The 26,906-nt window shown below is 43.5% G+C and overlaps 2 protein-coding genes, 1 long non-coding RNA gene and 1 pseudogene across 5 annotated transcripts in view; 3 read left to right on the forward strand and 1 right to left on the reverse strand.

The window, feature by feature from the left end:
* Nucleotides 1–18,450, forward strand: part of LOC149612716 (uncharacterized) — a 52,910-nt gene extending 34,460 nt beyond the window's left edge. The window contains exon 3 of the mRNA XM_089858280.1: nucleotides 18,393–18,450. Within this exon, the coding sequence (XP_089714406.1) occupies nucleotides 18,393–18,443 (51 nt within the window). The 3' untranslated portion in view covers nucleotides 18,444–18,450. The remainder of the gene's footprint in view (nucleotides 1–18,392) is intronic.
* LOC149612719 (carboxy-terminal kinesin 2-like) lies at nucleotides 46–2,239 on the forward strand (annotated as a pseudogene). The gene is made up of 7 exons (XR_016376351.1): nucleotides 46–179; nucleotides 242–850; nucleotides 928–1,301; nucleotides 1,421–1,630; nucleotides 1,833–1,945; nucleotides 1,997–2,040; nucleotides 2,103–2,239. The product of XR_016376351.1 is annotated as a carboxy-terminal kinesin 2-like (transcript).
* On the reverse strand, nucleotides 370–24,530 carry LOC149612720 (uncharacterized). Of its 2 annotated transcripts, XM_089858286.1 has the most exons (6): nucleotides 23,763–24,530; nucleotides 19,951–23,685; nucleotides 19,382–19,596; nucleotides 16,116–16,225; nucleotides 9,534–10,848; nucleotides 370–2,234 (listed from the first exon to the last, which is right to left on the reverse strand). In XM_089858286.1, the coding sequence occupies exons 2-4, from the start codon at nucleotides 20,050–20,052 to the stop codon at nucleotides 16,204–16,206; spliced, it is 339 nt and encodes a 112-aa protein (XP_089714412.1). In that variant the 5' UTR covers nucleotides 20,053–23,685; nucleotides 23,763–24,530; the 3' UTR covers nucleotides 370–2,234; nucleotides 9,534–10,848; nucleotides 16,116–16,203. The 2 variants fall into 2 exon arrangements, with proteins under 2 accessions (XP_089714412.1, XP_089714413.1); XM_089858287.1 differs by lacking the exons at nucleotides 370–2,234; nucleotides 9,534–10,848; nucleotides 16,116–16,225; nucleotides 19,382–19,596 and having other exon boundaries at nucleotides 20,452–22,570; nucleotides 22,652–23,685.
* On the forward strand, nucleotides 15,748–16,461 carry LOC149612721 (uncharacterized). The gene is made up of 3 exons (XR_016376361.1): nucleotides 15,748–15,858; nucleotides 15,934–16,323; nucleotides 16,404–16,461. It is a non-coding gene; the product is annotated as an uncharacterized LOC149612721 (long non-coding RNA).
* Nucleotides 24,531–26,906: the final 2,376 nt, after the last annotated feature.

Genomic DNA, 26,906 nt, shown 5'->3' on the forward strand with positions numbered 1-26,906 from the left:
CGACACTGAAAGGGTGGAACGCGCGCGTCTTCGCATACGGCAGAGGGAACTTTCTTCGGAAAGTCACGTTAAATTATTCGGTAGTTGCTTCCTGCAGCCTGACGCTTCCGGGTCGATTATCCTTTTTCTTAAGCGCCACAGATAAATAAATTATGGAAGGATCGCTAGAATCGCCACTGGTATTATTCTTTCATTTTAATTTGTTCGAATTGAAATTAATAATGCTTAATGGGATTTTTAGATCAAAATCAACAAAAAGCGACGCAGACAAGCCAAAACGGTGGAAGACCTCACAGAGGTGTACTTTCGTGAAATTGAGGCTAAAGACGCAGCGAAGGCCAAAAAAGCCAAAATTGATAAAGAAAAGGAGTTGAAGAGCGAGGCCAATAAAAGGGCGTATAAAAAGCGGCAAGAAAAGAAAAAAGCAGCGGCTGCCACCACCGAAAACTGCGCCGACAACAGCGCTGATACCACCACCGAAAACTGCGCCGACAACCGCGCTGATACCACCACCGAAAACTGCGCCGACAACCGCGCTGATACCAGCACCGAAAACTGCGCCGACAACCGCGCTGATACCAGCACCGAAAACTGCGCCGACAACCGCGCTGATACCAGCACCCAAACCAGCGGTGTTGAGCAGCTGTTGAAAAAAACCTTTTGCCTGGAAGAACAAGTTAAGGCCCTTGCGGCGCGACTGCAAGAAAAGGATGCGCAACTGCAAGAAAAGGATGCGAAAGTGCAAGAAAGTGAAGACGTTACTCGAAAGTTGTTGAAGGAGCTTGAAAGGGAACGAGCAAAAAATGAGGAAACTAACCATCGGGAGCAGAAGAAAAAGTTCAATTTAAAAGTAATTAAACTAATCCAATTTCTTTAAGCCGCCCGCCTCTACTTATCGAGTAACCGTAATGTTTTGCGTAATTGCAGGGGAACATACGCGTTCTTTGTAGGATTCGCCCTCTCTATGACAAAACAGCTACTTCTACAATTGAAGTCAAAACGCCTGAAGAATTGCTTGTGTGTTCAGAAGTGGCACAGTCTTCAAACAAACAAACGCGAAGCAATTCGAAACAGCAGTTTATTGTGGACCGCATTTTCGCACACGACTCAACACAAATGGATGTCTTTGAAGAGGCGCGAAAATGCGTGGAATATGTTTTCAAAGGCTTCAATGTGTGCGTTTTTGCTCATGGCCAGACAGGGTCAGGAAAGACCCACACAATGGAAGGTCCCCTGACGGCAAACAATTTCGTTACAGACGACCCGGATATAGGGGTCATCCCCAGACCAGAAATGAAAAAGTGGGTTTAAATATAAATGAAAGAGAGGGAAAGGTCACAGTTGACAATTTAGCCGTTCGCAGAGTCACAACCGCGGAAGATGCAAGGCCATGGCCACCGAACTGATTTTTTTCACGATGACGCTCGTTTTTCTCGGTCTCAAAATTAAATAATTTATTTCAGGCCATAGAAGTAATAGTTAAAGCGAGAAAACAAAGGAATATTGCCCCAACAACTAAAAATGTTACTTCCTCGCGTTCGCATTCAATATACATATTGAAGACAAATGGAGATAAAGAAGTAACGGGCCGAAGTTTCAACGGTAAGTTGCTGGTATCATTGTTTTTTTGGCTAATGAAATAAATCTCATAGATTTAGCTGGTAGAGAAAAACTTTGCGAAGGAAACTTGGTTGCGAAAAAAGAAAAAAAAAATAAAATAGAAACGAAAAACATAAACCAATCGTTAACCCATCTTAGACGATGGTGGTATCGAAACACCCGGTTTCAAACGCGGCTAGGCCTTTGAGTTCACTCTCGACCATGTCCTTCAGCCACATTGCACGCGAGAAAATGTATTTGAAGAGGTTAAGGAGGTACTTAAATCCGTACTCAATGGTTGGAACGCGCGTGTGTTCGCTACGATCCAAATGGGGACAAGCGGGAGGTACGTGTTTAATCCCCGCATGAACAGTGATATAATTGGTCCACCATCGAGGGCTAAACGCGGCCATGAGCACGCGAGAAAACGTATTCGATGAGGTAAAGGAAACTTGGTTGCAAAAAATAAAATAAAATAGAAACAAACAACGCGCTTATTTAAGAATTCCTTGGGCGGAAATTCGAAAACGTTGCTGATTATAAACGTGTCCCCAATGAAGAAAATTTCGACGCAACGATAAACTCGTTACGTTTTGTGCAAAAAATAAACAATTGCAAAATTTAGGAACCCATTTCTGAAAACAAAAAAAAAAAAAAATATTTTTCAACTGACAATGTTGAAAAATGTTAAAATAAATTTTCACAAAATTTTAAAACGTTTTGACGGATTTTAAAAAAGTCTTAAATAAATTAAAATAACGTTCAATTACTCGGAGATATCTAATGAAACCCTAGCAATCGACCGGAAACAGAAACCGGCCAGTGTCTACGGCATGTGGACACGTCATGTTGCCAAGTAGGGACAATTAGGAGATTAACGAGTACCACATCAGCTGGTGTGGACTAAGATTGTTATCTGTGTTGTTACTTAAACAGGGTTCATAGAACTTTTGAAAACAAATTTCCCCGAGATTCCCAGGTTTTCCCCCCACATACTTCCCTGAATTTTCCAGAGTTACGAGCCTCCTCCAAAGTTTAGTGTAATGCTATTCCTATGGAGGGGGGTTGTTTGTTTACGTTTTGCTTAATTACTCGGCCCCTATTTGTCGTAGCCCTAAGTTTTTAGTATGGTTAGATGGGGGACAAATGGGATTATAACATACTCAAAGGACATCCCCGTATCTCAAGTAGAACCAGAGTTACGAGCCTGCAAAGTTTAGTCTAATGCTATTCCTATGGAGGGGGGTTGTTTGTTTACGTTTTGCTTAATTACTCGGCCCCTGTTTGTCGTAGCCCCAAGTTTTTAGTATGGTTGGATGGGGGACAAATTGGACTATAACATACTCAAATGACATCTCCGTATCTCTAGTAGAACCAGAGTTACGAGCCTCCAAAGATGGGTCTAATGCTATTCCTATGGAGGGGGGTTGTTTGTTTACGTTTTGCTTAATTACTCGGCCCCTGTTTGTCGTAGCCCCAAGTTTTTAGTATGGTTGGATGGGGGACAAATTGGACTATAACATACTCAAAGGACATCACCGTATCTCAAGTAGAACCAGAGTTACGAGCCTCCAAAGTTGGGTCTAATGCTATTCCTATGGAGGGGGGTTGTTTGTTTAAGTTTTGCTTAATTACTCGGCCCCTGTTTGTCGTAGCCCTAAGTTTTTAGTATGGTTGGATGGGGGACAAATTGCACTATAACATACTCAAAGAACATCTCCGTATCTCAAGTAGAACCAGAGTTACGAGCCTCCAAAGTTGGGTCTAATGCTATTCCTATGGAGGGGGGTTGTTTGTTTATGTTTTGCTTAATTACTCGGCCCCTGTTTGTCGTAGCCCCAAGTTTTTAGTATGGTTGGATGGGGGACAAATTGGACTATAACATACTCAAAGAACATCTCCGTATCTCAAGTAGAACCAGAGTTACGAGCCTCCAAAGTTGGGTCTAATGCTATTCCTATGGAGGGGGGTTGTTTGTTTAAGTTTTGCTTAATTACTCGGCCCCTGTTTGTCGTAGCCCTAAGTTTTTAGTATGGTTGGATGGGGGACAAATTGCACTATAACATACTCAAAGAACATCTCCGTATCTCAAGTAGAACCAGAGTTACGAGCCTCCAAAGTTGGGTCTAATGCTATTCCTATGGAGGGGGGTTGTTTGTTTATGTTTTGCTTAATTACTCGGCCCCTGTTTGTCGTAGCCCCAAGTTTTTAGTATGGTTGGATGGGGGACAAATTGGACTATAACATACTCAAAGGACATCACCGTATCTCAAGTAGAACCAGAGTTACGAGCCTCCAAAGTTGGGTCTAATGCTATTCCTATGGAGGGGGGTTGTTTGTTTAAGTTTTGCTTAATTACTCGGCCCCTGTTTGTCGTAGCCCTAAGTTTTTAGTATGGTTGGATGGGGGACAAATTGCACTATAACATACTCAAAGAACATCTCCGTATCTCAAGTAGAACCAGAGTTACGAGCCTCCAAAGTTGGGTCTAATGCTATTCCTATGGAGGGGGGTTGTTTGTTTATGTTTTGCTTAATTACTCGGCCCCTGTTTGTCGTAGCCCCAAGTTTTTAGTATGGTTGGATGGGGGACAAATTGGACTATAACATACTCAAAGGACATCACCGTATCTCAAGTAGAACCAGAGTTACGAGCCTCCAAAGTTGGGTCTAATGCTATTCCTATGGAGGGGGGTTGTTTGTTTAAGTTTTGCTTAATTACTCGGCCCCTGTTTGTCGTAGCCCTAAGTTTTTAGTATGGTTGGATGGGGGACAAATTGCACTATAACATACTCAAAGAACATCTCCGTATCTCAAGTAGAACCAGAGTTACGAGCCTCCAAAGTTGGGTCTAATGCTATTCCTATGGAGGGGGGTTGTTTGTTTATGTTTTGCTTAATTACTCGGCCCCTGTTTGTCGTAGCCCCAAGTTTTTAGTATGGTTGGATGGGGGACAAATTGGACTATAACATACTCAAAGGACATCACCGTATCTCAAGTAGAACCAGAGTTACGAGCCTCCAAAGTTGGGTCTAATGCTATTCCTATGGAGGGGGGTTGTTTGTTTAAGTTTTGCTTAATTACTCGGCCCCTGTTTGTCGTAGCCCTAAGTTTTTAGTATGGTTGGATGGGGGACAAATTGCACTATAACATACTCAAAGAACATCTCCGTATCTCAAGTAGAACCAGAGTTACGAGCCTCCAAAGTTGGGTCTAATGCTATTCCTATGGAGGGGGGTTGTTTGTTTATGTTTTGCTTAATTACTCGGCCCCTGTTTGTCGTAGCCCCAAGTTTTTAGTATGGTTGGATGGGGGACAAATTGGACTATAACATACTCAAAGAACATCTCCGTATCTCAAGTAGAACCAGAGTTACGAGCCTCCAAAGTTGGGTCTAATGCTATTCCTATGGAGGGGGGTTGTTTGTTTAAGTTTTGCTTAATTACTCGGCCCCTGTTTGTCGTAGCCCTAAGTTTTTAGTATGGTTGGATGGGGGACAAATTGCACTATAACATACTCAAAGAACATCTCCGTATCTCAAGTAGAACCAGAGTTACGAGCCTCCAAAGTTGGGTCTAATGCTATTCCTATGGAGGGGGGTTGTTTGTTTAAGTTTTGCTTAATTACTCGGCCCCTGTTTGTCGTAGCCCTAAGTTTTTAGTATGGTTGGATGGGGGACAAATTGCACTATAACATACTCAAAGAACATCTCCGTATCTCAAGTAGAACCAGAGTTACGAGCCTCCAAAGTTGGGTCTAATGCTATTCCTATGGAGGGGGGTTGTTTGTTTAAGTTTTGCTTAATTACTCGGCCCCTGTTTGTCGTAGCCCTAAGTTTTTAGTATGGTTGGATGGGGGACAAATTGGACTATAACATACTCAAAGGACATCCCCGTATCTCAAGTAGAACCAGAGTTACGAGCCTGCAAAGTTTAGTCTAATGCTATTCCTATGGAGGGGGGTTGTTTGTTTACGTTTTGCTTAATTACTCGGCCCCTGTTTGTCGTAGCCCCAAGTTTTTAGTATGGTTGGATGGGGGACAAATTGGACTATAACATACTCAAATGACATCTCCGTATCTCTAGTAGAACCAGAGTTACGAGCCTCCAAAGATGGGTCTAATGCTATTCCTATGGAGGGGGGTTGTTTGTTTACGTTTTGCTTAATTACTCGGCCCCTGTTTGTCGTAGCCCCAAGTTTTTAGTATGGTTGGATGGGGGACAAATTGGACTATAACATACTCAAAGGACATCACCGTATCTCAAGTAGAACCAGAGTTACGAGCCTCCAAAGTTGGGTCTAATGCTATTCCTATGGAGGGGGGTTGTTTGTTTAAGTTTTGCTTAATTACTCGGCCCCTGTTTGTCGTAGCCCTAAGTTTTTAGTATGGTTGGATGGGGGACAAATTGCACTATAACATACTCAAAGAACATCTCCGTATCTCAAGTAGAACCAGAGTTACGAGCCTCCAAAGTTGGGTCTAATGCTATTCCTATGGAGGGGGGTTGTTTGTTTATGTTTTGCTTAATTACTCGGCCCCTGTTTGTCGTAGCCCCAAGTTTTTAGTATGGTTGGATGGGGGACAAATTGGACTATAACATACTCAAAGAACATCTCCGTATCTCAAGTAGAACCAGAGTTACGAGCCTCCAAAGTTGGGTCTAATGCTATTCCTATGGAGGGGGGTTGTTTGTTTAAGTTTTGCTTAATTACTCGGCCCCTGTTTGTCGTAGCCCTAAGTTTTTAGTATGGTTGGATGGGGGACAAATTGCACTATAACATACTCAAAGAACATCTCCGTATCTCAAGTAGAACCAGAGTTACGAGCCTCCAAAGTTGGGTCTAATGCTATTCCTATGGAGGGGGGTTGTTTGTTTATGTTTTGCTTAATTACTCGGCCCCTGTTTGTCGTAGCCCCAAGTTTTTAGTATGGTTGGATGGGGGACAAATTGGACTATAACATACTCAAAGGACATCACCGTATCTCAAGTAGAACCAGAGTTACGAGCCTCCAAAGTTGGGTCTAATGCTATTCCTATGGAGGGGGGTTGTTTGTTTAAGTTTTGCTTAATTACTCGGCCCCTGTTTGTCGTAGCCCTAAGTTTTTAGTATGGTTGGATGGGGGACAAATTGCACTATAACATACTCAAAGAACATCTCCGTATCTCAAGTAGAACCAGAGTTACGAGCCTCCAAAGTTGGGTCTAATGCTATTCCTATGGAGGGGGGTTGTTTGTTTATGTTTTGCTTAATTACTCGGCCCCTGTTTGTCGTAGCCCCAAGTTTTTAGTATGGTTGGATGGGGGACAAATTGGACTATAACATACTCAAAGGACATCACCGTATCTCAAGTAGAACCAGAGTTACGAGCCTCCAAAGTTGGGTCTAATGCTATTCCTATGGAGGGGGGTTGTTTGTTTAAGTTTTGCTTAATTACTCGGCCCCTGTTTGTCGTAGCCCTAAGTTTTTAGTATGGTTGGATGGGGGACAAATTGCACTATAACATACTCAAAGAACATCTCCGTATCTCAAGTAGAACCAGAGTTACGAGCCTCCAAAGTTGGGTCTAATGCTATTCCTATGGAGGGGGGTTGTTTGTTTATGTTTTGCTTAATTACTCGGCCCCTGTTTGTCGTAGCCCCAAGTTTTTAGTATGGTTGGATGGGGGACAAATTGGACTATAACATACTCAAAGGACATCACCGTATCTCAAGTAGAACCAGAGTTACGAGCCTCCAAAGTTGGGTCTAATGCTATTCCTATGGAGGGGGGTTGTTTGTTTAAGTTTTGCTTAATTACTCGGCCCCTGTTTGTCGTAGCCCTAAGTTTTTAGTATGGTTGGATGGGGGACAAATTGCACTATAACATACTCAAAGAACATCTCCGTATCTCAAGTAGAACCAGAGTTACGAGCCTCCAAAGTTGGGTCTAATGCTATTCCTATGGAGGGGGGTTGTTTGTTTATGTTTTGCTTAATTACTCGGCCCCTGTTTGTCGTAGCCCCAAGTTTTTAGTATGGTTGGATGGGGGACAAATTGGACTATAACATACTCAAAGAACATCTCCGTATCTCAAGTAGAACCAGAGTTACGAGCCTCCAAAGTTGGGTCTAATGCTATTCCTATGGAGGGGGGTTGTTTGTTTAAGTTTTGCTTAATTACTCGGCCCCTGTTTGTCGTAGCCCTAAGTTTTTAGTATGGTTGGATGGGGGACAAATTGCACTATAACATACTCAAAGAACATCTCCGTATCTCAAGTAGAACCAGAGTTACGAGCCTCCAAAGTTGGGTCTAATGCTATTCCTATGGAGGGGGGTTGTTTGTTTAAGTTTTGCTTAATTACTCGGCCCCTGTTTGTCGTAGCCCTAAGTTTTTAGTATGGTTGGATGGGGGACAAATTGCACTATAACATACTCAAAGAACATCTCCGTATCTCAAGTAGAACCAGAGTTACGAGCCTCCAAAGTTGGGTCTAATGCTATTCCTATGGAGGGGGGTTGTTTGTTTAAGTTTTGCTTAATTACTCGGCCCCTGTTTGTCGTAGCCCTAAGTTTTTAGTATGGTTGGATGGGGGACAAATTGGACTATAACATACTCAAATGACATCTCCGTATCTCTAGTAGAACCAGAGTTACGAGCCTCCAAAGTTGGCTCTAATGCTATTCCTATGGAGGGGGGTTGTTTGTTTACGTTTTGCTTAATTACTCGGCCCCTGTTTGTCGTAGCCCCAAGTTTTTAGTATGGTTGGATGGGGGACAAATTGGACTATAACATACTCAAAGGACATCACCGTATCTCTAGTAGAAACAGAGTTACGAGGCTCAAAGTTTAGTGTAATGTTAATCCTATGGAGGGTATGTTCACGAACATTTTGCTTAATTACTCGGCCCCTGTTTGTCACAGCAAATTTCCCTGAATTTTCCCTGGGGTTTGTGTCAACTATCTATTTCCCTGATTTTTCCCAGGTTTGTATGGACCCTGTTAAAAGTCTCGATTTTAACTCGTCCATAAAAGATTCGTAAAGTTCCGGTTTCTATTATTTAAAAGTTACTAAGAAAGTTGTCTATAGACTAGTGGCTGCCCATGTTATTTGCCCATAGACCTTAATACAGTCAAAGCTGGGAAACTGCCATTACTCTATCTTCAAAAGACGCGGGGGGGGAAGGGGTAAAAATGGCTGTATCTGTGTCCAGGGACACGGGGACAGACTCTTTGCAACTTAACATACAGTTCTACTAATCTCATAGCAATTTACGAATATTTAAATATGTTTAAAAAAGCTTTAAAAGCTACTATTAAACTCGGTTAGAATATCCCTATCCAAGAAGTGATGCCTAGTTTATTAGACAGGTTTAAATTCGCCACATTAACGTAGGTCCGGAGTTAATCCCCGCCTCTAAATTACAACCAGCATCTCATTGGTTCTTGAAAGCTCACGTCATCGCGACGCCAATGAGGAGAGGCGAGCTAGCCCATCCCCCCTTGTATTTTGAAAGGGGGGATTGGGACTATAGAGTAATGTCAGTTCTACTATGCAAACGTCATACCATAGAGCAGTGTCGGTAGAGGGAAGAGTAAACTGTGTATCCCTCCCTCTAGGCGCGCTTTTGTAAGAGGGGATACTGTACGCGCCTGGTAGGGGGATGACATTTAGCTAAGAGATAGATGGGTATGACGTTTGCATACGTAGAACTGACATTATTCTATCTCTTAGTGTCATCCCCCTACCAGGCGCGTACAGTATCCCCTCTTACAAAAGCGCGCCTAAGAGGGATAAACAGTCTACTCCCCTCTCTACCGACACTACTCTATGGCGCGCGAATACTCAGGCATCTTAAACCTTCTCCCTAATAAACTAGATATCGCTTCTTGCCCTAACTATTTCAGATACGTTCAACTAAATTGATCTAGCATCTTTGGTTAAATTCTCACTCACCACACGTGGTTTCCAGAAGAGGTTCCGTAAAGCTGGTAGAGCCGCGAGTTATAGCTCGAAATAAGCCATCCTGGGCTTCCATTTGACCCCCAGCAGATCCAAAAAGAAATTCAAAGGTCGTCTCTGGTAGTTGCGTCGGCGCTTCGTGTCCAAAAAGGTCTCTCTGTAGGGGCGAACACCCCTCGGATCTCCCAGACAGTTCAGGGGCTCACTTCAGTGGGTGCCCGGTATCCCGTATAGAGAGCGGTAACTCCGTTGAAGCGAAAACAAAAGTACAGGACCATGTACCAGAGTCAATCGCGGTTTGCGGCGGTAGAAAGTCGCTGGCTTAAAATTAAATCTCAACCGTAATTTCGCGACTACTTGACGGAAATCGAAATAAATAATTAAAACAATTAAACTTTCCCTAATTGCGATAAATATCCAATTAATTGTCCATAAATTTGAGGCGAATACCGTGGAAGATGGGCGCCATTTTGATTTAAACGCCACGTGGAGTTACAAGTTACAACGCGCATACACGACTCGGGACGAGGCCACGTTTACTGTCTTTGTCCCGGTAAAAATTCTTTCATGTTCATTAAACTTCAAACGAAACGTCTCGTTTAAAAGATTAGTCAAGAACCAACTTCTCTTAATCACGATTAATATAGAACTAACCGTGGATCATGTGAAAATGTTTCTGAGATTAAGTGCTCGACGAGCTTCGACCACGACTGAGGTCGGCGGGGCGCTATTCGGCTACTCGGCGTACTCGCTCAGGCACCAGGCTGGGAAATAGCACACTTCCTCTGGTCCAAAACCAGTTTATTAATTGCTTGGACTAGTTTTTTAATTCAAGAAGTGGGGGTTACTGGTCCTCGGGACCAGTTTATTAATTGCAAATCTATTGGAGAGCAAAGGCTGGGACCAGTCCGGAGACCAGTAAATAATTTCAGACACTAGGGGGTCACTGGTCCAAAGGACTAGTTTAAAAAATATCCTTATTTCCCAGCTTGTCAGGCACCCGAAAACGCGGGAAAAATCTCTTTGTTTTGCAAGGAGTAACTTTATAGGAGTGATAATTGTAGATGCCTTAGAAGAGCATTAGTATAAAGTCCAATTTCATGTAATATTACTCCATGGTGACAAAAAACCATCAGACTCGGAATATGTTCAGCCCTTGCCGTCCACATCGCCTCCTTTCTCTCCTCCCCCTTTCCACCCCCCTTCTTTGTCATTTTCAAACGCATAAAAACCGGGTGCCGCCGTGAAGAATAGTGTCAGTCTCTCTCGTCTAGTCTTCGGAATGGAGAACTCGATGTCCGGCGCCACTCTGTTCAACGTGGAATTTTCGGTTAAAACAGTTATAAATTTCGACACATCTTCAAATTTCAATTGAACGAGTTTTCTGATTACAAGAATATGGCCGAAGGTATGAATAATTTTACTTTAAGTCTCCAATGGGATAAAGTTAACGGAATAGGCTTATTTTAATGTTGAGAGTGTCTATTCTCACCCCCGGGTGGAAATAGCCTACGCGCTATTCTCACCCCCCCCCGGGTGAAAATAGCTTATACGCTATTCTCAACCCCCCCCCCCTCGGGTGAAAATAGTCTGAGTACTATTCCTACCCTACCACGTGAGCGCACTCCCGCGTGACGCGATGCGGCCTAGAATATTTTGGTCAATCCTTGATTGAGAGCAGTCTGGGAAATAAGGATAATTTTTAAACTAGTCCTTGGGACCAGTGTGGTAGTATATTTTTTAGTAACATTAATTAATCTTACTCAAGAAAAACCCAAAAAGAGAAATAAATCAATTTTGTATTCTCTTATTTATCATATCTAATAAAATAAATATCCTAATTCCCTTTCAATTATTAACCGAAGAAAATTGCACATTCCGATTAATCTAATTGATTTTGGTCGCTAAGCAGTGTTTTCAACAAACCTATGGGCCCCTGACCCAGAGATTTTCTGACCTGTTTGTGTATCCCTCCCACTGGACCCTGGTATAGCTATGGAGATAACAATGAGCAAAGATATAGATGATATGATGTTGATATATTGGCAACATAAAAAAAAGTGTTTTCAACTCTCTGCCAACAGAACAGTGAAACATCCCATAACTTTATATGTGTATATAAGGATCTTTTTTGTATTCAAAAGTTCTCCCAACATGAACAGTTTCTATGGTTTAATTATAAAAGCAAGTTTTTACATTAGTGTCCAAAATAATCCTAACGTGGTCTAAAGTTAAACTATGGTGTCCAAAAATTGCTTATGGTATAAGTTGTTTTAGGTTTTCTAGCGTTATTTAAATGTTTTGGAAACTTCTCGTAATAATTTCCATATAGTGCGTAATCTTTAAATGTATGGCTAACTTTTTGAAAATACATAAAACAAGGGTCAGCCTTAGACTTAGTCACATGGTAGGGTGGATATAGCCTCGACGCTATGTTCACCCGGGGTAGACTTCACCGGGCGGTGAAAATAGCAGCCAAGCTATTTTCACCCTCCTGCGGCCCTTACCTCAATTCTTAGTCACGTGGTAGGGTGGAAATAAAATCTACGGATTCTACGCTATGCTTTTCCCTTCACCGGGCGGTGAAAATAGCGCCCAAGCTATTTTCACCCTACCGCGGTCCTTACTTAAATTCTTAGTCACGCGGTCGGGTGGATATAACCTCGACGCTATGTTCACCCGGGGTAGACTTCACCGGGCGGTGAAAATAGCAGCCAAGCTATTTTCACCCTACCGCGGTCCTTACTTAAATTCTTAGTCACGCGGTAGGGTGGATATAGCCTCGACGCTATGTTCACCCGGGGTAGACTTCACCGGGCGGTGAAAATAGCGCCCAAGCTATTTTCACCCTACCGCGGTCCTTACTTAAATTCTTAGTCACGCGGTCGGGTGGATATAACCTCGACGCTATGTTCACCCGGGGTAGACTTCACCGGGCGGTGAAAATAGCAGCCAAGCTATTTTCACCCTACCGCGGTCCTTACTTAAATTCTTAGTCACGCGGTAGGGTGGATATAGCCTCGACGCTATGTTCACCCGGGGTAGACTTCACCGGGCGGTGAAAATAGCGCCCAAGCTATTTTCACCCTACCGCGGTCCTTACTTAAATTCTTAGTCACGCGGTAGGGTGGATATAGCCTCGACGCTATGTTCACCCGGGGTAGACTTCACCGGGCGGTGAAAATAGCGCCCAAGCTATTTTCACCCTACCGCGGTCCTTACTTAAATTCTTAGTCACGCGGTAGGGTGGATATAGCCTCGACGCTATGTTCACCCGGGGTAGACTTCACCGGGCGGTGAAAATAGCGCCCAAGCTATTTTCACCCTACCGCGGTCCTTACTTAAATTCTTAGTCACGCGGTAGGGTGGATATAGCCTCGACGCTATGTTCACCCGGGGTAGACTTCACCGGGCGGTGAAAATAGCGCCCAAGCTATTTTCACCCTACCGCGGTCCTTACTTAAATTCTTAGTCACGCGGTAGGGTGGATATAGCCTCGACGCTATGTTCACCCGGGGTAGACTTCACCGGGCGGTGAAAATAGCGCCCAAGCTATTTTCACCCTACCGCGGTCCTTACTTAAATTCTTAGTCACGCGGTAGGGTGGATATAGCCTCGACGCTATGTTCACCCGGGGTAGACTTCACCGGGCGGTGAAAATAGCGCCCAAGCTATTTTCACCCTACCGCGGTCCTTACTTAAATTCTTAGTCACGCGGTAGGGTGGATATAGCCTCGACGCTATGTTCACCCGGGGTAGACTTCACCGGGCGGTGAAAATAGCGCCCAAGCTATTTTCACCCTACCGCGGTCCTTACTTAAATTCTTAGTCACGCGGTAGGGTGGATATAGCCTCGACGCTATGTTCACCCGGGGTAGACTTCACCGGGCGGTGAAAATAGCAGCCAAGCTATTTTCACCCTACCGCGGCCCTTACCACAATTCTTAGTCACGTGGTAGGGTGGATATAGCCTCGACGCTATGTTCACCCGGGGTAGACTTCACCGGGCGGTGAAAATAGCAGCCAAGCTATTTTCACCCTCCTGCGGCCCTTACCTCAATTCTTAGTCACGTGGTAGGGTGGAAATAAAATCTACGGATTCTACGCTATGCTTTTCCCTTCACCGGGCGGTGAAAATAGCGCCCAAGCTATTTTCACCCTACCGCGGTCCTTACTTAAATTCTTAGTCACGCGGTCGGGTGGATATAACCTCGACGCTATGTTCACCCGGGGTAGACTTCACCGGGCGGTGAAAATAGCGCCCAAGCTATTTTCACCCTACCGCGGTCCTTACTTAAATTCTTAGTCACGCGGTAGGGTGGATATAGCCTCGACGCTATGTTCACCCGGGGTAGACTTCACCGGGCGGTGAAAATAGCAGCCAAGCTATTTTCACCCTCCTGCGGCCCTTACCTCAATTCTTAGTCACGTGGTAGGGTGGAAATAAAATCTACGGATTCTACGCTATGCTTTTCCCTTCACCGGGCGGTGAAAATAGCGCCCAAGCTATTTTCACCCTACCGCGGTCCTTACTTAAATTCTTAGTCACGCGGTCGGGTGGATATAACCTCGACGCTATGTTCACCCGGGGTAGACTTCACCGGGCGGTGAAAATAGCGCCCAAGCTATTTTCACCCTACCGCGGTCCTTACTTAAATTCTTAGTCACGCGGTAGGGTGGATATAGCCTCGACGCTATGTTCACCCGGGGTAGACTTCACCGGGCGGTGAAAATAGCGCCCAAGCTATTTTCACCCTACCGCGGTCCTTACTTAAATTCTTAGTCACGCGGTAGGGTGGATATAGCCTCGACGCTATGTTCACCCGGGGTAGACTTCACCGGGCGGTGAAAATAGCAGCCAAGCTATTTTCACCCTCCTGCGGCCCTTACCTCAATTCTTAGTCACGTGGTAGGGTGGAAATAAAATCTACGGATTCTACGCTATGCTTTTCCCTTCACCGGGCGGTGAAAATAGCGCCCAAGCTATTTTCACCCTACCGCGGTCCTTACTTAAATTCTTAGTCACGCGGTAGGGTGGATATAGCCTCGACGCTATGTTCACCCGGGGTAGACTTCACCGGGCGGTGAAAATAGCAGCCAAGCTATTTTCACCCTACCGCGGCCCTTACCACAATTCTTAGTCACGTGGTAGGGTGGATATAGCCTCGACGCTATGTTCACCCGGGGTAGACTTCACCGGGCGGTGAAAATAGCAGCCAAGCTATTTTCACCCTCCTGCGGCCCTTACCTCAATTCTTAGTCACGTGGTAGGGTGGAAATAAAATCTACGGATTCTACGCTATGCTTTTCCCTTCACCGGGCGGTGAAAATAGCGCCCAAGCTATTTTCACCCTACCGCGGTCCTTACTTAAATTCTTAGTCACGCGGTAGGGTGGATATAGCCTCGACGCTATGTTCACCCGGGGTAGACTTCACCGGGCGGTGAAAATAGCAGCCAAGCTATTTTCACCCTACCGCGGCCCTTACCACAATTCTTAGTCACGTGGTAGGGTGGATATAGCCTCGACGCTATGTTCACCCGGGGTAGACTTCACCGGGCGGTGAAAATAGCAGCCAAGCTATTTTCACCCTCCTGCGGCCCTTACCTCAATTCTTAGTCACGTGGTAGGGTGGAAATAAAATCTACGGATTCTACGCTATGCTTTTCCCTTCACCGGGCGGTGAAAATAGCGCCCAAGCTATTTTCACCCTACCGCGGTCCTTACTTAAATTCTTAGTCACGCGGTAGGGTGGATATAGCCTCGACGCTATGTTCACCCGGGGTAGACTTCACCGGGCGGTGAAAATAGCAGCCAAGCTATTTTCACCCTACCGCGGCCCTTACCACAATTCTTAGTCACGTGGTAGGGTGGATATAGCCTCTACGCTATTTTCACCTAGGGTAGGAATAGGCTTCCGCCTATTTCTACCCGGGGGGTGAGAATAGTGACACTCTTTAATGTTAGAATCCCCGTTTTTAATTTTACACGGAATTTAATTAATTTAACACGTAGGTGTTTTCGCGTATGGGCAAGCTGGGTCAGGAAAGACCTACACCGTGGAAGGTGTTTAAACTTGCCCAAGAAATGGCCCTTGGTGGATGGAAGGTAACAACTTCTAAATTTCAATAATTACCGTAAAATTTAAATACTTTTAAGACCGTAATATTAATGTTGTCTATTACTGTTGTTATGTAATTAAATCATGGAGCGCAGTTGGGTCCACTATAATCAAAACACATCGTTCATGTCCATCCAAGGGCTTTTCATTTTAATTGGGCGTTCGAGAAAAACTGGACAGTCGGGACATCAATCAAGATGTATGTCAATGTGACTTATTTACTTAAATAACCTCTGCGCGAACTGGTCAACATATTTCCTTATTAATTTCTTAGAATGTTCATCCTTGATTGAAGCCGACTGTCAACTCTTTTTTTTATATTATTTTTTTTTATACATATCATCCCCACCCCAATTAAAAAGCGTTCTTGATGGTTGCGGTGAACCAGATGGGGTGGGAAACAAGCGACACTTACTTAAGAAGGCAAAGGAAAAAGCAGCAAATAGGAGAACTTACCTGAGACGAGTGGCCGCTAAGAAAGCCGCCAATGTCGCCAAGGACGACGTGTTTGTCGCTGAAGACGATGGTGTCCTCGGTGTCATTGTCACCAGGAACAGTGAAGAAATCTGAGAAAGAAACTAGCAATTTTAGAGAGGGCTGACAATCAGACGGCGGCCAGAGAAAAAAAATTGAGAAAGTGGAACAGCAGATTTTTGATCTAAAAGTAATTAAACTAATCAACTAATTTCTTTTAGCCGCCCGCCTCCAGTCATCGAGTAACCGTAATGTTTTGCGTAATTGCAGGGGAAGATACGCGTTCTCTGTCGAGTTCGCCCTCAACTTAAAGCGGAGCTCGGGTCCATCCCCTACAAGGCGGCTTTCCTTACGAAGTCCAGTTTTGGCTTGGCGAAGATATTTGTGGGCGGGGTTTTATAAGTCCGTGTATAAATCCCGCCCACTAGCCTTTGCAGGAGGAAAGTCCCCTTGTAGGGGATGTACAGGAGCCGCGCTACGCTTTAAAAGGAACGGACGTGACTTCCATTGATTTCAAACGCAGCGGGGCCGTCTTCTGCAAGAACACGCCAACAGGACCTTCGAGGTCACTCTCGACCATGTGTTTGAGCCAGACTGCACGCAAGAAAATGTCTTTCAGGGTCTCAAAGCAAAGCGCGGGTCCAGCGGATCAGTTACAAGGTAACTGGACTTCCTAAAGAAAGCCGCCTTGTAGGGGACCCGCGCTTTGCGTTAAATCCGTACTCAATGGTTGGAACGCGTGCGTCTTTGCGTATGGAGGTCGTGGTGCGTGTTTTTGCAGCATTTCGGTTGACGTCACGTCCGTTCCTTTTTTAAAGACGGCCGAACTCGGCAGGGGCAACAACAAGACCTCTTCATTTTAATGTTTTTTTTTTAATTTAGTTGTGTATTTATTTTAATATTGATGTAACCCCATTTGTTTTATAAAGTATTCTATGAAAAATCAAGCGTTCCATAATTTTAACATAAAACATTTGTTTAAACAATATGTAGGAATGTAATCAAGTCGCTCAATAAAACTTTTCATTTTCATTTTATTCCCTTTTTTATTTATGAATTCGATTAATTTCAAATTTGCTTTCATTATTATAAGAAAATTAATTGGAATTGGAGCCCCATCTATAACCATGTTGTTTCGAAAATCAAATTAAATTTTCAATTAATCTTTAAGTTAATAACTAAATACCCTAAATTAACTCTTTAAAGATAATACTAGCCCTTTAAACTTAGTTAATACTAGCCCTTTAAACTTAGAAATATTACTAGCCCTTTAAACTTGGAGATAATACTAGCCCTTTAAACATGGAGATAATACTAGCCCTTTAAGCTTGGAGTTAATACTAGCCCTTTAAGCTTGGAGTTAATACTAGCCCTTTAAGCTTGGAGTTAATACTAGCCCTTTAAACTTGGAGTTAATACTAGCCCTTTAAACTTGGAGTTAATACTAGCCCTTTAAACTTGGAGTTAATACTAGTCCTTTAAACTTGGAGTTAATACTAGTCCTTTAAACTTGGAGTTAATACTAGCCCTTTAAACTTAGTGGTAATACTAGCCCTTTAAACTTAGAGATAATACTAGCCCTTTAAACTTAGTGGTAATACTAGCCCTTTAAACTTAGAGATAATACTAGCCCTTTAAACCCTTAAATTAAACTGACCACTCCGTATTGGATCCCATCCCAGATTAAAAAGTTTTGCCTATTCGTTGATAACACGAATCCGCCCGGCTACGTCATAAATATGGTCCACTATAGGGAGCTAACAACTGGCTAGGGGGAAGAGATAGTCTGACGTCACGCAGCCCCTTTCTGGTTGGCATTTTTGCACGTAGAATACTGTTTCCAACCCGCCGTTAGGGGGGATGAAACTCCAGTAAGAGATAGAAGGGTGTGACGTTTCAGGGTCAGAACTGTTAGCTCCCTATTCGCCAAACCAAAGTCAATACCCTCAGTCGATACCTGAACTGTCTTAACGCAACCCTGTCGGCTCATCCTTAAGAAATCCTTAGACGTACGGAGGAGTAAATTTTAAATCGGAGATTTTATTTTATTCATTTTGATACCTTTATTTTTAATCAATTTGAATCCTCAATTTTATTCCACTTTACGCCTCCCTTTACGCTCTTCTTAAATGTATTTTAAACTAATTTATCCGCGTTAATTATTTAAGTTGAAAACGCGAGCAAAACGTTAATTATAAAATTAGCGATAACTCGCGATAAATTAACGAACTAAAGTAAACAACAATGAAAAGTATTTAGATTGAGACAGTTGCTTTGTGCAAAAACATATTCGCAACATGGCGGTGTTAAAAGACGCCATGAAGGGCATGCAAGGTCATTTCCTCAAATACCAGGGTTCATACAACATTTGGAAAACAAATTTCCCAGGTTTTTCCCCTATATGGAGTATCCTATGGAACGAATGTTAACGAAGGAGGGGGGGAGGGGCAAATAGGACTATAACATATTCAAGGGACATCCCCGTATCTCTAATATAACCAGAGTTACGAGCCTCCAAAGTTGGGTGTAATGTTAATACTATGGAAGAGGCGTGTTTATGAACATTTTGCTTAATTACTCGGGCCTTAATTGATGTAGCCCCCAAGTATTTGGTATCGTTGGAAAGCTAAGAAATAGGACTATAACATACTCAAAGGACATCCCCGTATCTCTTATAGAACCAGAGTTAAATGGTGTTATATTTATAAGCCCCGCTTTAATTCTATGGAGACAATGTTAATTAACATTTTGCTTAATTACTCAGCCCTAGGCTGTTTGACGCAAATTTCCCTGATTTCCCTGAATTTTACTAAAAATTCTAAATTTCCCTGAGGTTTTTGTCAACTATTTATTTCCCTGATTTTTCCAGGTTTTCCAGGTTTGTATGAACCCTGAATACTTCGTCGTGGACAGTTGCAAAATGCCCCCTTTCCCCAATGGACTCTTCCACAATGTCGGTGTTGGTTGGCTTGAAATGCTCAATTCAACTGTCCAATTTCACCAATCATTCTTTTCCTGTACTAACGGATGTTGGTGATGTGATGTAACCACGCCCCCTCCTCCCCCCTTTCTCTATATCTTCCCAGTGACGTCACACGATGGTCAATTAATCATAAATATCATCACTTCATTATCATTGTTATATAAATATTTTCAAGCATTAATTATATTATGTAATTTTTGTTGTGGAAACACGTGGGGCTTAATTACGTTAATCTAACGGATTTAATTAAAGGTTATTCACATACTCGGTTAATGATGAGCTGTGTTTGTTATCGAATTCCGCGATTAAAGGTTTTGCTCGTGATCTGATGAAATGTTTTTGCATTTTTCCGTGATAATGTTTGATACAAAATCCAGGTTCAGCTTGGATTTCTGTAGCGTCTACTGACATTTCAGATGACAGCGGGGAATCAGATGAGAAATGATTTCCGTCACTATCTTGGAGTAGTTCTTGAAAAGCCTAATAAATATATGAATAGAAACGTTTCTGTCGTTTAATTTCCGTAATATTTTGGCAAATACTTAATTAGGTAGCTAATTATTATGATTAAATTAAGTATTTATGCAGTTTTAAGTCACTTAGAAATAATAGCCTATTGAAAATAGTGGTGTTACTACTTCAGTTTGAGACTTTGTTCACATATATTTTCGATTAAAAGCTAATAAATATTTATTTAATGGTTCGAATTAAGTTAAATAATAAGTTTTTAAGTCGTAATAACATTTCAAAGCGAAATTCCACAAATTTCCACGCGTTAATGTTATCATGTTATGGTCCGGTTGCCGGTTATTACGGAAAAAGGCCAAGGCTTACCTTAATAAATGTTTGTACTTCCATAGCTTCCTCTTTTTCGACGATTTCTTCCGGATATTCTAGCTTATCGAAAGTTTTACGTTTAGCGCTATCTTTAGACATATTAATTATCCTTGATTAAACCCTGATTAAGTCAAATACGTAACTTATAAGCCGTAGGAAGTTAGGAACCGTTAAATTTCGAATTTTCGACCAAGAAAGTTTGAAACTAAAATTCCATCACCATGGAGCAATATTACAGGATTGAAAATGGAGATGTTGTGGGTGCGTGGTTATAGGACTAGGAGGATTGATACCATTTACAACTGGAAGAGAAAGTGCGGTACTAATTATTATATATTAAAATTACGTTTTCTTAACTGATTGAATAAAACATAATTGATATTAATTATTTTAATCGTCAGTAACTTACCTTATTTTTAGTTAAGTATTTTTAAGAGAAACGTCATCGACACTAGGAGAGGTAAAAAAATTACTCGTAAATAATGTTGAAAGCAAAGCTTCATTTGAAAATAGGAACAATTTTTAATCAGTTAATATTGCTTTTGATTATTTAAACACAAGTTATGGCAATTACATTTTAAAATAGGAACAATTTTTGAACAAGTCAATGTTGCTTTTGATTATTTAAACACAAGTTATGGCAATTACATTTTAAAATAGGAACAATTTTTGAACAAGTCAATGTTGCTTTTGATTATTTAAACACAAGTTATGGCAATTACATTTTAAAATAGGAACAATTTTTGAACAAGTCAATGTTGCTTTTAATTATATAAACACACGTTATGAAAATTACATTTTTTATCACAGAAATATTTAAAAAAAAAACTGGTAATTTTGACGAATAATTTTTGGGCTGGATAGTCCAGATCTTAAGGCTCATTTACACGCACGATTGAAGCTCGTAAAAACAGGATTTTGCTCGAAATATTTTACGTCATTTCTGCGCAAGCTCAAGCTCAACCATTTACATGGTTGCTTGGACAAGGGTTTTCCATTTTGAGTCCAGGGCTGACTTTTAATTCTAGTTTATCTCTGAGCAAATCCATCTTGTTGTTCTAATTTACGTTCTTAATGCGATCACACGATGTGGCGCCTACTATTACGAGCCCAGCCCTTGGGCATAGTGGCATTCTTCCCCCTCGCGCTCCATCCGGTGGTCACCCTGGTGGAACGGAGCAAAAGGCCTTCAGTGTGCCGGTGGTTCGGGAGTTCCTTGGGTTCGCCCTTGGTTCAGGCCGTTCCTTGCCCCGTTCCGCGAACGTTTTGCTCGGCCAGGTGTGTACCTCGAAACAATTGGCATGCTCGCGATGCCGAATCCAAAGAAAATGTCGAGGCCAAAACGAGCGTCCGGTCTCTTTCCAAGATGGGCGTGATGGCCGACATGATTTTGGGAGGGAAACATTGGCTTACGTCCACTTCCGGTTGGACCACCGCCAACCGGTAGATGTAACGGCGCCATTTCGCATTAGCGCGGCAATGGAAATTAGGCGGAACCATGACTGTTTTCTGAACTCTAAAAATGCCCATTAAATCTATTTTAAAACGACGGGTTTAACTAAACCTAAATTAATATTTTTTTTAAACTGACATAATTTGGTGTTTGCGCTTTTGCAAATATTTATTAAGAGTTTGGGTAATTTTTTGGGGTAAGAAGACGCGATTGGGGTCGCGCTCTTCCAAATCAACCGAAAGGGGCGTAAAAACCATACATAGGGTGCGGGTTCAGATTTCCCAATTTGAAAATCATTTAGAAAATTAATAGGCCTATATTTGAAAACAATTTGATTCAAACAGAATTTCTACGCGTTGCTGCACCTCTTCAAAGACATTTTTTTGGTGTACAGTCGGGTTTGAAAATTCGGTCAACAATGAACTCTGTTTTCACGTTGGTTCGCGTTGATAAGTTGCTTGTTGACGCCGCCGCTTCCGAATCCACAATTGCCATTGAAACTTGGGCAGAGCTCTTACTTCATTATCTCCATTTGTCTTCAATATGTATATTGAATGCGAACGCGAGGAATTAACATTTTTAGTTGTTGTGGCAATATTCCTTTGTTTTCTCGCCTTAACTATTATTTCCATGGCCTGAATTAAATTATTAAATTTTGAGACCGAGTAAAACGCGTCATCGTGAAAAATCAGTTCGGTGGCCTTACATCTTCCGCGGTTGTGACTGCGGACGGCTAAATTTTCGACGGTCACCTTTCCCTCTCTTTCATTTAACCTTAGACCCACTTTTTCATTTCGTGTTAAATCAAATAGTGATTCGCCATATATTTCTTGGGCAAGTTTGAAAATATGACTCCTAATTCCGGGTTTTGGTAGTCGCTAACCAAATCGTTCACGGTGGGGGGACGGACCTTCCACGGTGTAGGTCTTTAGCCCTTACGCGAAAACACGTACGTTGAAGCCTTCAAACAGAATTTCTACGCATTTCTGCACCTCTTCAAAGACATTTTTTTGGTGTACAGTCGGGTTTGAAAATTCGGTCAACAATGAACTCGAAGATCATGTTGCTTCGGCATGATTTTGATTTGGAAGATCCCGCCGCGTTTGAAATCACCATCGTTTTTTGAATTCTTAATTTTGATGCAACACAACGCGTATGTTCGCCCTGCAATTACGCGAAACATTAGGGTTACTCGATGACTGGAGGCGGGCGGCTTAAGAGAAATTGGATGATTAGTTTAATTACTTTTAGATCAAAAGTCTGCTGTTCCACTTTCTCAATTTTATCTTCGACTGGCTGGTTTTCATCACCTTCATGCAAAGCGTGAAAACAGCCCTCTCTAAAATTGCTAGTTGCTTTCTCAGATTTTCTATATCTTCACTGTTCCTGGTGACAATTACACTGAGGGGAACATCGACTCTAGCGTCTTTTTTCGCTGCTTTTCGCTTCTCATAAGCTTTCCTGTTATAGATTTTTCTTTTTTCCTTGGCGGCTTCGGCTGCGGCTATCGCCTCTTGGGCTTCGGCTTTGGCGGCATCGACTCTAGCAACCACCATCCTTTTTGGACGGTTTTAAAAACCCGCTTTACTTCTTCAAATACGTTTTCTCGCGTGCAATCTGGCTGATGGACATGGTCGAGGGTAAACTCGAAGGTCGTGTTGGTTCGGCATGATCTTGATCTAGGCGGCCCCGGGTGTTTCGATAACACCATCGTTTTAGAGCTCTATTTCGGTCGACGTCACGTCCGTAGCAGCGTTAAATTGAGGGCGAACTCGACATAGAACACGTATGTTCCCCTGCAATTACGCGGAACATTATCGTTACTCGATGACTAAAGGCGCGGGCGGTTTAAGAGAAATTGGATTAGGACCATTTCTTGGACAAGTTTCAAAACGTGTAGCACGCTCCTGGGGATGACCCCTAATTCCGGGTTTTGGTCGTCGCCAACCAAATCGTTTAGGTTGGGGGGGACCTTCCATCGTGTAGGTCTTTGGCCCGTACCCGTTTGCCCATACGCGAAAACACGTACGTTGAAGCCTTCAAACAGAATTTCTACGCGTTGCTGCACCTCTTCAAAGACATTTTTTGGTGTACAGTCGGGTTTGAAAATTCGGTCAACAATGAACTCGAAGGTCGTGTTGCTTTGGCATGATTTGCTTGTTGACGCCGCCGCTTCCGAATCCACAATTAAAGTTTCGGAACTCTTAACTCTAATTGTCGATGTGTCCGTAGCGTTAAGTTGAGGGCGAACTCGAGACAGAACGCGTATGATGTTCCCCCTGCAATTACGCAAAACATTATCGTTACTCGATAACTAAAGGCGGGCGGCTAAAATAATTTGGATTAGATTAATTACTCCGGTTTTCCGCTTCGCGTTGATAAGTCCCAGTTACTGTATTTGTTGTCTGGCCGTTTCTAGTCCTCTTTTTAATTTTTGAGATACTGATTCTTTTCATCATCTCCCGTGGAAAGTTTGATAACGGTCCTCTCTATATCTTCTAGTTGCTTTCTCTGATTTACTATATCCTCCCTGTTGTTAGCGACAATGACACCGAGGAGAGCATCGTCTTTGGCGACAAACACGTCGTCATCGGCTGCTGCAGCATTCTTAGCAGACACTCGTTTGAGGGAAGCTTTCCTATTTGCAGCTTTTTTTTGCCTTCTTAAATACGTTTTCTCGCGTGCAATCTGGCTGAAACACATGGTCGAGAGTGAACTCGAAGGTCGTGTTGGTTCGGCATGATTTTGAACTAGACGCCCCCGCTGCGTTTGCAACCGGGTGCGTGTTTCGATACCACCATCGTTTTTGAACTCTTTACTTCGATGGACCCGCGTTCGCTTTAAAGATGGCCGAACCCTACCCACAACGCGTATTTCGCCCTGGTTTTGCGCTTGGTGATGTATAGCGTCATTGCCTCGTCGATAGTCATGTTCCTGTACTTGTTCTAGGCCTATGGCCGGCGGATTTGGCAGCAACAGCGGCTCTTCTCCCGCTCATGGCCGCGTTTAGCCTTCGATGGTGGACCAATTATATCAGTTCATGCGGGGACTTAAGTAACACGTACCTCTTGCTAGGCTTCTCCCGGGCGAGGAGATTTTTGAAACTTGCTAGGCTTCTCCCGGGCGAGGAGATTTTTGAAACTTGCTAGGCTTCTCCCGGGCGAGGAGATTTTTGAAACTTGCTAGGCTTCTCCCGGGCGAGGAGATTTTTGAAACTTGCTAGGCTTCTCTCGGGCGAGGAGATTTTTGAAACTTGCTAGGCTTCTCCCGGGCGAGGAGATTTTTGAAACTTGCTAGGCTTCTCTCGGGCGAGGAGATTTTTGAAACTTGCTAGGCTTCTGTCGGGCGAGGAGATTTTTGAAACTTGCTAGGCTTCTGTCGGGCGAGGAGATTTTTCAAACTGGCTAGGCTTCTCTCGGGCGAGGAGATTTTTGAAACTTGCTAGGCTTCTCTCGGGCGAGGAGATTTTTGAAACTTGCTAGGCTTCTCCCGGGCGAGGAGATTTTTGAAACTTGCTAGGCTTCTCTCGGGCGAGGAGATTTTTGAAACTTGCTAGGCTTCTCTCGGGCGAGGAGATTTTTGAAACTTGCTAGGCTTCTCCCGGGCGAGGAGATTTTTGAAACTTGCTAGGCTTCTCTCGGGCGAGGAGATTTTTGAAACTTGCTAGGCTTCTGTCGGGCGAGGAGATTTTTGAAACTTGCTAGGCTTCTGTCGGGCGAGGAGATTTTTCAAACTGGCTAGGCTTCTCTCGGGCGAGGAGATTTTTGAAACTTGCTAGGCTTCTCTCGGGCGAGGAGATTTTTGAAACTTGCTAGGCTTCTCCCGGGCGAGGAGATTTTTGAAACTTGCTAGGCTTCTCTCGGGCGAGGAGATTTTTGAAACTTGCTAGGCTTCTCCCGGGCGAGGAGATTTTTGAAACTTGCTAGGCTTCTCTCGGGCGAGGAGATTTTTGAAACTTGCTAGGCTTCTCTCGGGCGAGGAGATTTTTGAAACTTGCTAGGCTTCTGTCGGGCGAGGAGATTTTTCAAACTGGCTAGGCTTCTCTCGGGCGAGGAGATTTTTGAAACTTGCTAGGCTTCTCTCGGGCGAGGAGATTTTTGAAACTTGCTAGGCTTCTCCCGGGCGAGGAGATTTTTGAAACTTGCTAGGCTTCTCCCGGGCGAGGAGATTTTTGAAACTTGCTAGGCTTCTCCCGGGCGAGGAGATTTTTGAAACTTGCTAGGCTTCTCTCGGGCGAGGAGATTTTTGAAACTTGCTAGGCTTCTCTCGGGCGAGGAGATTTTTGAAACTTGCTAGGCTTCTCCCGGGCGAGGAGATTTTTGAAACTTGCTAGGCTTCTCTCGGGCGAGGAGATTTTTGAAACTTGCTAGGCTTCTCTCGGGCGAGGAGATTTTTGAAACTTGCTAGGCTTCTGTCGGGCGAGGAGATTTTTCAAACTGGCTAGGCTTCTCTCGGGCGAGGAGATTTTTGAAACTTGCTAGGCTTCTCTCGGGCGAGGAGATTTTTGAAACTTGCTAGGCTTCTCCCGGGCGAGGAGATTTTTGAAACTTGCTAGGCTTCTCTCGGGCGAGGAGATTTTTGAAACTTGCTAGGCTTCTCCCGGGCGAGGAGATTTTTGAAACTTGCTAGGCTTCTCTCGGGCGAGGAGATTTTTGAAACTTGCTAGGCTTCTCCCGGGCGAGGAGATTTTTGAAACTTGCTAGGCTTCTCTCGGGCGAGGAGATTTTTGAAACTTGCTAGGCTTCTCTCGGGCGAGGAGATTTTTGAAACTTGCTAGGCTTCTCTCGGGCGAGGAGATTTTTGAAACTTGCTAGGCTTCTCTCGGGCGAGGAGATTTTTGAAACTTGCTAGGCTTCTCCCGGGCGAGGAGATTTTTGAAACTTGCTAGGCTTCTCCCGGGCGAGGAGATTTTTGAAACTTGCTAGGCTTCTCTCGGGCGAGGAGATTTTTGAAACTTGCTAGGCTTCTCCCGGGCGAGGAGATTTTTGAAACTTGCTAGGCTTCTCCCGGGCGAGGAGATTTTTGAAACTTGCTAGGCTTCTCTCGGGCGAGGAGATTTTTGAAACTTGCTAGGCTTCTGTCGGGCGAGGAGATTTTTCAAACTGGCTAGGCTTCTCTCGGGCGAGGAGATTTTTGAAACTTGCTAGGCTTCTCTCGGGCGAGGAGATTTTTGAAACTTGCTAGGCTTCTCCCGGGCGAGGAGATTTTTGAAACTTGCTAGGCTTCTCCCGGGCGAGGAGATTTTTGAAACTTGCTAGGCTTCTCCCGGGCGAGGAGATTTTTGAAACTTGCTAGGCTTCTCTCGGGCGAGGAGATTTTTGAAACTTGCTAGGCTTCTCTCGGGCGAGGAGATTTTTGAAACTTGCTAGGCTTCTCCCGGGCGAGGAGATTTTTGAAACTTGCTAGGCTTCTCTCGGGCGAGGAGATTTTTGAAACTTGCTAGGCTTCTCTCGGGCGAGGAGATTTTTGAAACTTGCTAGGCTTCTCTCGGGCGAGGAGA

This window comes from Phalangium opilio, unplaced genomic scaffold, assembly GCF_054372755.1.
Source record: "Phalangium opilio isolate 3A_F unplaced genomic scaffold, DU_Popi_V2 ptg000232l_1, whole genome shotgun sequence".
In the NCBI taxonomy this organism is placed as follows: Eukaryota; Metazoa; Arthropoda; class Arachnida; order Opiliones; family Phalangiidae; genus Phalangium; species Phalangium opilio.

Excerpts from the sequence above, each read along its gene's own strand:
- LOC149612720 (XM_089858286.1), bottom strand. The coding sequence starts at position 20,052 with ATGTCTAAAGATAGCGCTAAACGTAAAACTTTCGATAAGCTAGAATAT. Across the intron at positions 19,597-19,950 it reads AAGTACAAACATTTATTAAG|GCTTTTCAAGAACTACTCCA; the intron begins GTAAGCCTTGGC and ends TATATTTATTAG. Across the intron at positions 16,226-19,381 it reads CACAGCTCATCATTAACCGA|ATTTCTTCACTGTTCCTGGT; the intron begins GTATGTGAATAA and ends TTTCTTTCTCAG.